Below are 14,755 nucleotides of genomic sequence, written 5' to 3' on the forward strand. Positions count from 1 at the left end.
AGGCTTTCTTTTGAGCAAAAAAAAAAAATTAAAAAAGGGCCCATATTGGAAAAAAATTTTGATTTTGCAAAAAAAAATTAAAAAATTGTATGTCTTGCGTTACAAAATATTTATTTTGATAGATATCCTACTCGCATCCCACTAAGGGACTAAAAATATCTTAAAGGAATGGACCTAAGCTTTCTTTTGACTACAAAAAAAATTTTAAAAAAAGGGCCCATTTGGAAAAAAAATCGTATTTGCAAAAAAAAAAGTCAAAAATTGTAAGTCTTGAGTTAAAAAATATTTATTTTGATAGATATCCCACTCGCATCCCACTAAGCGACCAAAAGGGTCTTCAAGGATAATATCTAAGCTTTTGTTTGACCTAAAAAAAAAGATTAAAAAAGGGTCCATTTTGAAAAAAAAAAGTCAACAAAGTTTTTGATTTTGCAAAAAAAGTCAAAAATTTTATGTTTTGAGTTACAAAATATTTATTTTGATAGATATCCCACTCGCATCCCACTAAGCGACCAAGTAGGTGTTCAAGGAAAATATCTAAACTTTATTTTAAGAAAAAAAAAAAAAAATAGCGTATTTTAAAAAAAAGTCAAAAAAGTTTTTGATTTCGGAAAAAAAATATTAAAAATTTTTTATTTTTTTTTTTAAATATTTTTTTTCGAAAGATCGAAGAAATAGCTATCTATACTATTTGGAACACATTTTGCTAAGAACAATAGGTAATAAGTTACATGGATAAGAAAAAACCCCTGTTTGACCAAATTGTCAAAATTTTACCCCCTATAACTCAGAGAGTTCTCGACCGATGTTGTTGAAAAATTGTGTCTGAGTTACTATCCAATAGAGCTAACCTTGGTGCAAATTTCATCCCGATCGGAAGACATCGATTTCAAAAGTTGGTTCACTTGACATGAAATCCCCCATATGTATATAAATATAACTGTAAGAAGTTACAATTCTAAAAATAAGTCTTTAAAATTGTTTAATTTAGGACTTGAACCAATGAAAATAAAAGGTACGGAATAAAATATTTGTTATTTAGTAAAAAAAAAAGCTTAATGTGGTGTGAACACATCGCACACCCAGTTCAAAAGGCGAAATATTAAAAGATCGCAATTAATAATCAAAATATTAACTGCGATTAAAGTGGTGTTGAAAGTGATAGAGAATGTAATTTTGAAACGGTCGGCGAAAGTGATATTGAGGATGACATTTATAAATATATGAAATAGACGAAGGCCATGATCTTAATGTCGTTCGTTGGTAATTGCATCAGTTGAGAACGGCCGGACCGATTTAGAAATTTTTTTTAAATGTTGGTCATAGTCATACTTAGGTTTTTACGGACTTTTACGCCCACTTTTTTTCGATTTATCTAAAATCGGAAAACGGCTACACCGATTTGGCTAATTTTTTGTTTACGAAATGAAAAATTGACCACGCCCACTATTTTCGATTTATTTTGAAATCGGAAAACGGCTACACCGATTTGGCTATTTTTTTGTTTAAATTTTCTTAGTTATCCAATTTAAGTTTTTACTGAAGGACCACGCCCGCTTTTTCGATTTATCTAAAATCGGAAAACTGCTGAACCTATTTGACTAATTTGTTTTTAAATTTTCGTTGTAAAATTCGTAAGAAAAATTTACCAGGCCCACTTTTTTTCGATATATCTAAAATTGCAGAAACTCAAAATATATAAATTCGCTAATAACTTATCCAATATGAGTTTCAATCTTATCAAATAAGTGATTCAAAATATCCAAATTCTTTAATAACTTGGCCAATAAGCGTTTTATCAAGAAAAGGAGCTCGTGATCACTCATATTTCGGGCCAAAAATCGATAGTTTTATATAAAAACTCAAAATATCTAAATTCGCTAATAACTTGGCCAATAAGCGTTTAATCATGAAAAGGAGCTCGATCTGTGATCACTCGTATTTCAGACCAAAATTCGATAACTTATATAAAAACTCAAAATATGGACATTGATGTATATGTATTATGTTGTGCAAGTCTTATGTTTCTGACAACAGACTTAGGTTCTTTGTCTCTCAGTAACGCTTTTATTTATATTTTATTCTATGACCACATTTTACATACATATGTATTTGAAAATCAAATATAAATCAAACATGACCAAAACCTATATGAATAAAAATTATCATTCAACAATACGTTATTGTTTTCTTTTTTACTATTTTTACCCATTTCAAAACGCTTCTCACAAATTCACATATCGAACACAAACATTTTTTTAATTTGGACAGGACAACGTCTGTCTGGTCAGCTAGTATTTAATAAATTTAATGATAAACACAATACATTGCAAACTTACGTTTTGTTGCAAGAATATTGTTGTAAATAATATAGAAAAAGTGAATAAATCATTTACTAACGAATTAGTTACTCATTTTAAATCCCGAATTATTGAATGACGTAAAAAATTTCTTAATACGTTTACTATTCTTAAATTCTTGAGCATGTCCAATTAGCTCAATTTTTTTAAAACATAGAACATAGTAAATTGTTTTGTAGATTGTTCGGGAGTTAATCCGATCAGAATATTTCTGATGAAAATTTAATGATGGCCTTTTGTTTTCGAATGTTTTTTAACATTATCAATACTTGAATTGTTAACATCAGCGTTATTTTTTATTTTTTCTTTAACAATAAAATATTAAAAATTCTACATCAAAACTTCATTCTTTACTTTTTAAAAAAAATTAAATTATTCGAATAATTCGATTAAATTTAAACATGTGATCGAATTATTCGAACAAGGTAAAATCTCTTATTCGAATTTTTTGTTTTATTCGAACAAGAGAAAAATCGATTAATTTGAATACCCTAGTGTCCACTAAGAACTTAAGAATAATATAGCATTAAGTCTAATATTTTTAAAATTCAAATATTGAAAAATTTGACCTTCACGATTTAGGTTTAACGTCTTCCAATGTTAATAAAACTTGCAGAGTATATTTACAATTATCTGGACTATAATATTCTTAATAGGTTTTACATAAAATTCAAAACAGTAAGGAAATTGAGGTCATTCGCCAAAATATGGTCAAATAATTTGTTTTTCTCGAAAATTTCTAAATTTAAATCGCAGGTACGGAAGAACTATAGGTGATATTTTCATAAATTTTTCATATTTTTATTCCCTGCTATATTTTCAATAAATCCCAATGAGATGATCAAAAAATTCTGAAATTTGTTTAATAAAATTTTTAAAAATTTTGAAAATGGCGTTTTGAAACTGACGTTAAAAAAAATATTTTTTTGGTCATATGTACCTGTGAATGAGTTAACGGTATCCTACTAAGACAAAAACTCATATACAAGTAAATAGGAATATATTTTAAGTCAAAATGAGCTTTTATTTTAATACTAGCTGACCCGACAGACGTTGTCCAAGTTAAAAAAATGTTTGTGTTCGATTTGTGAGAATCGGTTTGATAAACGTATTATTAAATGATAATTTTTATTCTATTGGACACACAATAAAATATACATAGAAGCGCTAATGAGCGACAGAACCTAAGTTTGTTGTCAAAAACCTAAGTCTTGCAACAACAGAATACATGTAAATCAATGTATATATTTTGAGTTTTTATATGTATGTATTCGAATCTTGGTCTGAAAAATGAGTGATCACAGATCGAGCTCCTTTTCTTGATTAAATGCTTGTGGACAAGTTATTAGCGATTTTAGATATTTTGAGTTTTTATATAAAAAATAGAATTTTGTTAAGAAATATGAGTGATCACAGATGGAGCTCCTTTTCGAATCTTGGTCTGAAAAATTAGTGATCACAGATCGAGCTCCTTTTCGAATCTTGGTCTGAGTTTGAGTTTGAGGTTTGAGTTTTTATATAAAAAATCGATTTTTGGTCAGTAATATGAGTGATCACAGATCGAGCTATTTAATTGATTAAAGTTATTAGCGAATTTAGACATTTTAAGGTTTTATATAAAAAATCGATTTATGCTCAGAAATATGAGTGAACAGATCGAGCTCTTTTTGTTGATTAAACGCTTATCGGCCAAGTTCTTAGCGAATTTAGATAGTTTGAGTTTATATATAAAAAATCGATTTTTGGTCAGAAATATGAGTGATCACATTTTGAGTTTTTAAATAAAAAATCAATTTTCGGTCAGAAATATGAGTGACCACAGATCAAGCTCCTTTTCTTGAATAAACGCTTATTGGCCAAGTTGTTAGCGAATTTAGGTATTTTGAGTTTTTATATAAAAAATCGATTTTTGGTCTGAAATATGATTGATCACAGACCGATGAATTTTGCAGATGTATTTAATAAGTTGGCGTATTAGTAGACGTAGACAATTTTTATTTATGTAAAAAATTTTGCGGACTATGTATTGCGAACATTAAAAAAAAATTAGTTAAATCGGTTCAGGCGTCCAGCTATTTTAGATATATCGAAAAAAAAATTGGTGTGGTCAATTTTTCTTTCAGTAAAAACTTAAATTGGATTACTATGATTTCTGTTTTTTATGGCTCATTGGAACGACAATTAGGTACACATTTTTATTCTTTTAAATTAAATTGCAAAAGTAATTTTTTAATGGCAAAATTGTTACAAAAACTGAAAAAATTTTATTTTTTCCCCTTGTAAATGCATCTCAAAACTTCAGAGTGGTTGCGGCACGTATCCAACCGATTCACCTAAAATTTTTTCAGTATGATTTCATTACCAATGTTCGCCAAGTTGGGAGATGAGACTGGCAAAAATCCAACTTTCGTTTATTAAGGGCCACCATATCTCGACAAATCTTCTTTTTTTGGAAAAGATAAAAAATTAGAGAAATGTTTGACAAAGTTTACAAAGCCCAAAGGAGACTATGTTGAAAAATAAAATTATTTTTTATTCATAAACCTGTGTTTCATTCAAAAAGTTACAGACTTATTGACCCGCCCCTGTAGTTTGAGAAAAGTTATCTACTATAATCGGAATAAATTTATGGGAAATTTAGTGCATTTACCAAAATAGTAAATTAAATTTTAGCAAAGACTCAAAAATTCATAATTTTGTTCAACAATGTAACCTAATTTTCACTTTATAAAACTAAACATCAAATATGTGTTAAATTTATGGTGTTTCAATGAAGAGTAGAAGATTTTCGATTATCTCGTTAATTATTGATACTGAAAACCGCATTCCAACCAACGTTTATCTATGTGCGTATAATTAGAAAATTGGATAAATAGTCTACTATTACAGTTATATTGTACTACTGAATGTTGAATTAATTTGCTTAATCACTTCCAGTAATCTACAATTTAATACTCTAATGAAGAGTTGTGTTTTTGTTTTTTGTTAATTCATTATTCGATGCTGACGTAGGATCTAAATTAAAACTATGAACTAACAACTTTATTTCAATTTGCAAAAACATTTTCCTAATGTTTGCTTTATTTTATATTCATTTATTATTAATATTTTTTGATTTTATTATAAATAAATTTAAAGATCGTTAGATGAACTTCCGGTGATAAAATTTAAAGGTCAATCCACCCGCTTCTTTATTATTGTTATTTTAGCTTAAAATCACATCGAAATGAATATGATAATTTTTAATAAAACAAAAACTCAAAAGATTAACTAAAAAAATTTGCAAATGTTTGCATAAAACAAAACAATGAAAATGAAACGTTGAAAAATTTACTAACGATTGCCAGAACATGTTTATTTGCATAAATTAACACATCAATTGGTTGGCTACGATTGAGAGATGATTGAAATTTATACATCGAAATAATTGGTGGTCAATTTTAAATCACACTCAAATGTGGGATTTTTAATCAGTTTCATTTATTATTACTTATATATGTAGGAATTAAGTTAGTGCCCGTATTATGATTAAAAACCACAATGAACATGAAATCAAATCAAAACTCTGTCAGTTCGCCAATTATTATTTAAATTTACATGTCAAAAATTGCAAACATTTCTTCATAAACGTTAAACATTTTATTGCAACTTATTAAGAAACATATTTTATGATTATGTCGTTAAATGACAATGTCATTAAATTTTATGAATGAATGAAATGAGACGAAACGATCAAATGCATACACTGAGAAAAAGTTAGTGGAATTAAAGTTAAAAAATCAATTCAGAAACTCAACAGTGGTGTATTAATTTTTTGAAAATTTCTCCTTCCTTCAAATAGAATGCATATCGCATATCCGATATCTTGATACAAGATTTGTGTCCATCAGATATATGAATTACTTGGAATGTTGATTTCAACCAACAAGCGGACAGATAGACATCGTTCCCAAATGGATATTGTAGAAATTATAAACCGTATAAAAAATTCTAGAAAATTATTCTGACCCAAAATATATCGACATTTTGGGTTATATTGAATCATACTTACGTTATGTTGGATCTCATCATTAATCCATACTGATATTTTGTAGAGTTTATTAAAGCTAGGTCTATATTTATGTTTAATAGCAAGCAGAGTCACGGAGTATAAAAAGTATTTAGCAGAGAAAAAAAACTTCAAATTAAAAATTATCTGTGAAATATTATTCATGGACTCGAGGAAGATCATTCAGATAATTTCTAAACATTGGGTATCCGTTATCAAAATGGGAGTTCAGAAATTCTTTAGATATTAAAATAATTGTTAATGTTTATAAATAATTGAAAATAATTAATATATTTTAAAATGGTTCAAGGCATAGATAAATACCCATAGATCGGAAAATCTCCTGTCAAAGACCCAACTCAGTTGTCAATAACCTAAGTGCTGAGAATGGATTAGTAAAAAAACTATGTGATAGCAAAAACAACACTCGCATGTGTGATTATTTTGAATAATTTTGTTTGAGATTTTTTTCAAGTTTCCGCCCTATGTGTATTCCTCTATGGTTCAAGGTTTTATAAAAAGATAAAAAAAAACAGATATATAACGGCCTTGAAATCAAACTTTTATTCGTGTAAGGGTCTCATTTTATAAAATTTCAAAGGATTCTAAACTATTTTGTATGGAAAATATTCAAATGTACAAAAACTGGCAGCGCTGCCAACTTTGACGATATATCGTCATTTTGACGATTTTTTAAGTCAAATTTATTAAAATGACGATTGACGATTTTTAATTTTTCCCGCGAACAAAAATGACGATTTTTTAAAAGCAAAACATATGATAACCTTTTTTCCTAAAATTCAAATTTTGTAAGTCCCCTTTTGCAATGTACAAATTGAGAGGCAGACAGCGTCCAATTTAATATTGAATTGGTTTCACAAATTTTAAAACGTTTTGATTTTGAACAAAAAAATGATTCAATTTTACAATTGGCCAAACTTATTCCAAATTTATTAAATGGAACTTGATAATGAAGTTCGAGAATTACGTAATATGAAATTAACCGAACTCGAAACATTGGAAAAATGTTTCTAATTTAAATAGATTCAATTTTAATACAATTTGTTTCGGGTTTAATGGCACTTCCACATTTGTCGGCCAACGTTGAAAGAATTTTTAATATTGTAAATTTAAATAAAACAAAAATCAGAAATGCTTTGGTTTCTTCAACATTACAAGGAATATTGTTTTCAAAAGATTATCTGAAGTTAAATAATTCTCAGTGTTTTCATAAAGCAATTAAAAATGACTTATTAAAAAAATGTCACACAGAAATGTAATTTATAATAATGTTTTTGGTATTTTTAACGTATTTTTGTCTTGACGATTTCTTGGCTATTTTTTTCTTTTTAACTTGACAATTTTGACGATTTTTTTTTTATAAATTGATGATTTCTCCAAAAAAAAGTTGGCAGCACTGTGTATAGGCTTGGGCCGAAAAAATAATATGTACCAAATTTGATCGAAATATCTTCAAAATTGCGACCTGTACTCAAGGTCTACATGGACAGCCAGACGGACGGACATGGTTTAATCGACTCAGAAAGTGATTCTCGAAGTCGATCGGTATATATTAAGGTGGGTGTTAGACTAATATTTTTGGGCGTTACAAACATCTGCACAAACGCATTATACCCTCCCCACTATGGTGGTGTAGGGTATAAAAATTACGATTCAAAATCTATGTCTATCTTTCTTGTTTTAAAAGATACTTATGGAGTTTTCTTTTCTGAGAAAAATGTATGCAAAAATGTGAATATGTATGTTGCATAAATAATTGGTATTTTTTAATTTTAATTTTCAAACTGAAATTACTCCTTGATGGTCCATGGGACCACCAATTTTATCTAGAATCGTTTAAAAAAAATCAAAGCGTTCCGACCAATAGTTTAGTTTCTATTGAGATTTAAATGCGTTTAAATCTAAAAAGGTTAAAAGGTCCCTGGGGATCTTTTTCATTTTCAAACTGAAATTACTCCCTGATGGTCCATGGGAGTCTAGAATCGTTTAAAAAAATCAAAGCGATCCGACCAATAGTTTAGTTTCTATTGAGATTTAATAGTTTTTTAGGCTTTTTTCATATAAAACTCATAAAAAATTAATAATGTTATATATAAAAGAAAATTTTTTTTCTAACATTCATTATACATGTATAATTAGTAAATAATAATAATAAATCAAAACAAAAAAATGTTTAAAAAATGCGTTTTCATATAAAATTCCCTGTGGACCTTGTACTTCGTATAAGGCCTAAAACTACTCAACCGTCGGAGGGTTAAGTACTTTTTTGCAATTGAGTAACAGCTGATTTCTATTATTGAAAATCAGTGTTGTTAATGCTGTTGGCAAAAACACATAATTGAATTTCGAAAGTTGCTTTAACAGTGTTAAATATCGCTTTTTAATACAAAATTTCAATATTTGCCACGTTAAATATACATTAGTAAAATCAAGAAATTATTTTGTTCCTTTCTAATAGAAAAAAATGTTTCACTTTGCAAAGGTGTGTGTAACATGATAATAATATTACACATTTATAAGACATCATTTTTTTAGAAACGAAAATACCATTAGAGTGTTAAAAGGTACCATTTTCCATTTTCTCTCCCAAAACACATGTCAGTTTTTATAGATGAAGTAAGATGCTTGTTTAAGTTTTTTGTACTTGCACAATATTAGTTTAGAAAATGCATATGTTGAAATTATATTCTACGATATTTTTATGGGGGCTAGATGAAACAATAAACCGATCATAACCATAGATTTCGTTCTCGTTCCATATCGAAGGACATACATTTTTGAGTTGATTGATCTTTAAGATCCATTATTTTTGTGCAATACAAAAAATCAACATAGGGTTGCTAGACGGGCTTGATTTTGCTTGATTGTCAAGCTTTTTCAATGCGTGCCAAGAAAAAATTTCATTTGTCAAGCGGAATTTTATAAATATTTAACCTTCTAACCGGCCAATTTTATTTTGAGGTAAAAAAATATATCAGGTTATAGTTGGAATAAAAAAAAATACGTTGGAATAAAAAAAAACAAATGACAACGTGCACGTTCATATTTATCGGAATAAGTAAATTGTTTGTCTCTTTGCACATATTTACCGTAACGGGAGAAATAAGCAAATAAAGCAGCACTACCTACATTTAACATACCCCGCCTAAAGACAGCCTTGCCGTTTAGAGGGTTAAAAAAGGTGTGATTTTGAAGAAAAATCAGTTTTTAAGCAAATTGCTGTAGTTTAGCAGAACTGCCAAATATTTTAAAAATTCAAATGATACTGATATGTTGTATGCCGATTACTACTGCCTTCGGGAAGTTTTTGAAGAATTACCAAAAGACATATCCATCTTTAACAATTAATAATATCATTTGTATTTTCAATTCCAATAACCAAAAACGTACCAAGTTTGCTTAAATTATATCAAATGAACAAAATTATATAATTTTTCTTTTGTTAATTTAATTTTCTGATTTCGATCTGGCAAGCCTAACTGCGGGGCATTTGTTAATTAACCAATATTTACATGCTGGAAATACATAAGTATCTACATCATTGAATTTTTTATATATTTTTAATGATTTCTAAAATTTTTGTCTGTAATGTTTACTGATAATGAAATTTATTTTCATTACTAGTAAATTTTCTGGTAATGAAAATAAATTACTGACATTTTTTTCAGCAGATAATCAGTAAATTTTTACTGCTTACATTATATTTGTAATGCAGTAAAAATATAATGCACTGTGACCATGTATGACAAATATGAGTTATAGTTGTTTCCAATTCATTTTAATTCAGTGAATTAGATTTTATTTTGTTATATTCTTATTTAAATATATTTATGAAATACATATGTAAATTGATCTTTTTTTCTATGGGGGCTAAAAGAAACAATAAACCGATCATAACCATAGATTTCGTTCTCGTTCCATATCGAAGGACATACATTTTCAGCATTAATTTTTTTTAAATTTAATATGAAACAAAAATCCTGAATGCATCCTTAGTAAATACTAATTAATTCATAAGCCCTGACTGAGTAACATTTAATTAAGATATCTTCAATCTTTCAAGAGCTACCGCTTTTTATACCCTAAACCACCATAGTCTAACACCACCTTAAAGTATACCGATCGACTTAGAATCACTTTCTGAGTCGATTAAACTATGTCCGTCTGGCTGGCTGGTCGGCTGGCTGTCCATGTAAACTTTGTGCGCAGATTACAGGTCGCAATTTTGAAGATATTTGGATAAAATTTGGAACATATTATTGTTTTGGCCTAAGGACGCAGCCTATTGAAACTGGCAGGTCCATTATTTCACCTAGCCAACATACAAATGTCTTCCCGAAATTGGACTTGATCGGTCATAAATGTTTAATTTATATAGGTATCTACACAAATTTTGCTTCAAATAAGTTTTATATATACGAAATTTGGTGACAATTTTATTATGATCGGTCCATAATTAGTCATAGCTCCAATATAAGACCCGCATCCGAAAATCACTTTAACGTGCATAAATCACCTAAAAATGTTGGTATTCACATAAAATTCAACATAAATAACTTTAATATAGACACAAATCATACGACCTGATTTCATGGTGATCGGTCCATAATTGGTCATAGCTCCCATATAAGGCCCAATTCCGAAAATAACTTTAACGGGTATAAATTTCTTAAAAGTGTTGGTATATATATAAAGACATAATATAGACATAAATAACACAACCAAATTTCATGGCGATCGGTTCATAATTAGTCATAGCTCCCATAGAAGGCCTATTTCCGAAAATCACTTTAACGAGCATAAATCTCTTTAAAATGTTGGTATACACATAAAATTAAACACGAATAACTTTCATATAGACATAAATAACATGATTTAATTTCATGGCGATCGGTCCATAATTAGTCATAGCTCCTTGGCACTCTTCCGAAATTCATTCACGAAAATAAATTATTGAAATTTTAAAAGAAAAATGATTTTGCTCATTTACTTAGTGTAGGGTATTATATGGTCGGGCTTGACCGACCATACTTTCTTACTTGTTTTTCTAAATAAAATGTTGCTAAACGAACAGCCATTTGAGGATTATTCCTCAAAATTTTACGGTTTTTGCTGCATGAAATTCTATACTAATTTACTTATTCATATTTAAAATTAATGGGCTGATTCGCATTTTGAAATATACGAAACTTGTATGAAAATTACTAGGAAAATGGTTTGATTGGTTTTTTCATGAAGACGAATATAGCTCAAATAGAATTCCTAAAGAGATACTTCATGTTTTAAATTTTTGTTAGAAAAATGTATAAACTCATTCGTTCAGAGTTTATTTTTTGTTATGAATACGGCTGCCGGTATATTCTCAAAATATACTACATAATCATTTCATTAGAGCTTTATTAATTCCATGAACAATGATTCACTTAATTATTCATTTGAAAAATGAACTTTTATAACCTAAACCAACCCAACACAAGTGAAATAGGTCATTATGCGTTATTGTAAATGTTTGTAACGATCATAAATATTGTTCCAACCCAACTGAAAATATACAACAATTCCATGAATTTATTCCCTTCGGGAAATTATTTTGTGGCACATAAACTTCTTATTGATATATACATATGTACAAGATGAAGATCTAAAATAATTTTCTAATACACCAAAGATTCTATAAAATCTGCATTCCCCACAAAAGTATCACAATTCCCTTAATTTCTACAATCTATTATTTTCTACTAAAATAAAACAATGAAACTAACAAATATTTTATATAATTAATTGAATACTATTTTCTCCAGCAAGTGTACGGTATCATATGGTCTGAAAGGCCGACCAAACATTCACATTTAGTCATATTATAGAATAGATTTTTTCTAACATTTTTGAATAATTTTCATATTAATGTTCAATATCATGCATAAAAATTAGCAATTTATCAGCATTTTATTAAATACAAAAATAATTTTTCCAGTGTACCGTCTCCTCCCCACTGACATCGATGTATTTAAATATTCATAAACTGTTTTTTATCTTGAAGTTTAAGTATGTTTAACCGTTTTTGTCATGTGAAATGAACACTAAAAAAGACATTTAATATGAATGGCGATCCATATTGATACAATAGATTTGTTACAATTTAAATGATTTTATCGAATTTTGAAGATCATCAGATGCAAAAAAAAAAAATAGTTTCAAGTATAAATTCGCAACATTTTTGCAAGAATATATCACTCACAACAATCAACAGATTCGAAGAACACAAACATTAAGAATGCGCGCTTTTATCGTACTTTGCCTGGTGGCTGTAGCCTGTGCCGATAAATTGGGTTACAATTATCAACCAGTTGGACACTCTGACGGTGGTTTGTCATTCACTCCTGGTTCAGGTGTTGGTGGAAGCCTAAGTGGTGGAAGTCTCGGCGGTGGTATTGGTGGTGGAAGTCTAGGCGGTGCTTTAGGTGGTGGAACCCTAGGTGGTGGTTTAGGTGGCGGTTTAGGTGGTGGCGACTTCGGTTCTTCATCGAATGTAGCTCCCTCATACGCTCCCCAAGGTGATTTCTCCTCGGCTTCAAACGATGCTCCCTCATACGCTCCTCAAGCTGAATTCGAAAAAGAGTTCTTCACTTACACCGCCAACGATGAAGATTTCCATGATCCCGCTGCCTCCAACCAATTGGCCAACTCTGTGAAACAAGGTCTCCGTGTTGTTTTCATTAAGGGTCCTGAAAACCATGGCTTGGAAGATGCTGCTGTTGCTTTGGCCAAACATGCTGCCGATCAAAAGACCGACATCTATGTTCTCCAGAAACAAGCTGATCTCAGTGGCTTGGCTAACAAATTGAACACCGCCAACAAGAACAGCAACAACAAACCCGAAGTTCACTTCGTCAAATACCGTACCCCCGAAGATGCCGCCAATGCTCAGAATGCGATTCAAGGTCAATACGATTCTTTGGGTGGTAGCTCTAAGTCTCATGATGGTGGTGTTGCTCCAGTCTTGAACTTTGCTTCTCAAGCTCCCGTCAGCCACAGCGGTGCTTCATCTGCTCCTGCTGCTAGCTATAGTACTGGTTCCTCAGTTCCAGCTGCCAGCTATAGTACTGGTGCTTCAGTTCCTGATGCTGGCTTCAGTGCTGGTGCCTCTGCTCCCGCTTCTTCGTACATTCCTCCCGCACCTGTTGCCGATGAACCCAGCAACACTTATTTGCCAGCTTCTATTCTTCGTCTTTTCCGTCTGTAAGATAACGAAACTAAATAAATAATCATTGTTATTGTTGTTAAATGTGTAATTTTACGAAATAAATTAAAACAAGTTTGAACTTTATATAATTTGTATGTGTTTTTATTTTAAAGTCCTATAGAAATTGTACATTTCGCTTACATCTATAAACGAACCGCTGTTTAAAAATTAAGGAAATCTATTTCCATTAGAAACGCTATAAGTTGTAGGTAAATCAAAAATACTTTAAATTAAAAGTAAAATATTAGATTTATTTAATAAGGCTCTGTTTTGATCAAGTAATATCGCAATAGCTAGTGTTTGATAACTATGAACGCATTTAAGAAAAAAGTTAACAAAAATGATGTACCGAATGATTAAATAATTTTGTTTGATATAAGCTCTCCTATTGTTTCCTATTATGGATAGCAGCATCTTTAAGGTATCATTAACATTCCAGAAAAACTGAAAAAAATATGGAAAATCATCAAGTATGTTAAAGTAGGTTGGACCTTCCAGTTCCATGATTAGGAAAGGGTAGTAATTTTGGAATTACAATAGGCTTTTGTCTTTTGGACTCTTTTAATTCCCGGGAAAGAAAAAAGTCCGGGAAATTAGAAACCCTACTACAGCCTGAACATCCAAAAAAAACGTGTTTAGATCCGTCAGTTTACATAATATTGCGCTATTTGGTTGCAAACCAGTCGGCATCCAGCGTACTCCAAACGAGTAGCACTATGTACTTTTCTTAATACTGTATTTTTCCTTGGACTTCGTTCTGCTATTTTTGCATCTATAAATCTTCTCCTTCAAGTAACTTATAAATTTAATTCTGCTTTTATTTGCTTGACAGATTAAATGTATTACAGTTGATGATTCTGGCGATATTTCGATCGTCCTGAGGAGCAGTTTTCCGTTTGCAGTCCGAATTTCATACAGCTTTTGATGTAGACTTGAATATCTGGAAATGATTTTCCGTATTTTCTTTACTTTAAAATTAATGTTCATTAAGCAAATGTGCAATTTATTGCGCGACCCACTAAAACAGGAATTATCGTAAAAAGAAAATATTTTACTGCATTAAACAGATCCAGCACTGCTATT

At 29.8% G+C, this 14,755-nt stretch overlaps 1 protein-coding gene across 1 annotated transcript; it reads left to right on the top strand.

The window, feature by feature from the left end:
• Positions 1-12,681: 12,681 nt before the first annotated feature.
• On the top strand, positions 12,682-13,732 carry LOC135949585 (keratin, type I cytoskeletal 10-like). Its single transcript, XM_065499180.1, has one exon. It carries the CDS (start codon positions 12,704-12,706, stop codon positions 13,670-13,672), a length of 969 nt encoding a protein of 322 aa, XP_065355252.1. The 5' UTR covers positions 12,682-12,703; the 3' UTR covers positions 13,673-13,732.
• The last annotated feature ends 1,023 nt before the right edge of the window (positions 13,733-14,755 follow it).

The sequence above is a fragment of the Calliphora vicina genome, chromosome 1, assembly GCF_958450345.1.
Source record: "Calliphora vicina chromosome 1, idCalVici1.1, whole genome shotgun sequence".
NCBI lineage: Eukaryota > Metazoa > Arthropoda > Insecta > Diptera > Calliphoridae > Calliphora > Calliphora vicina.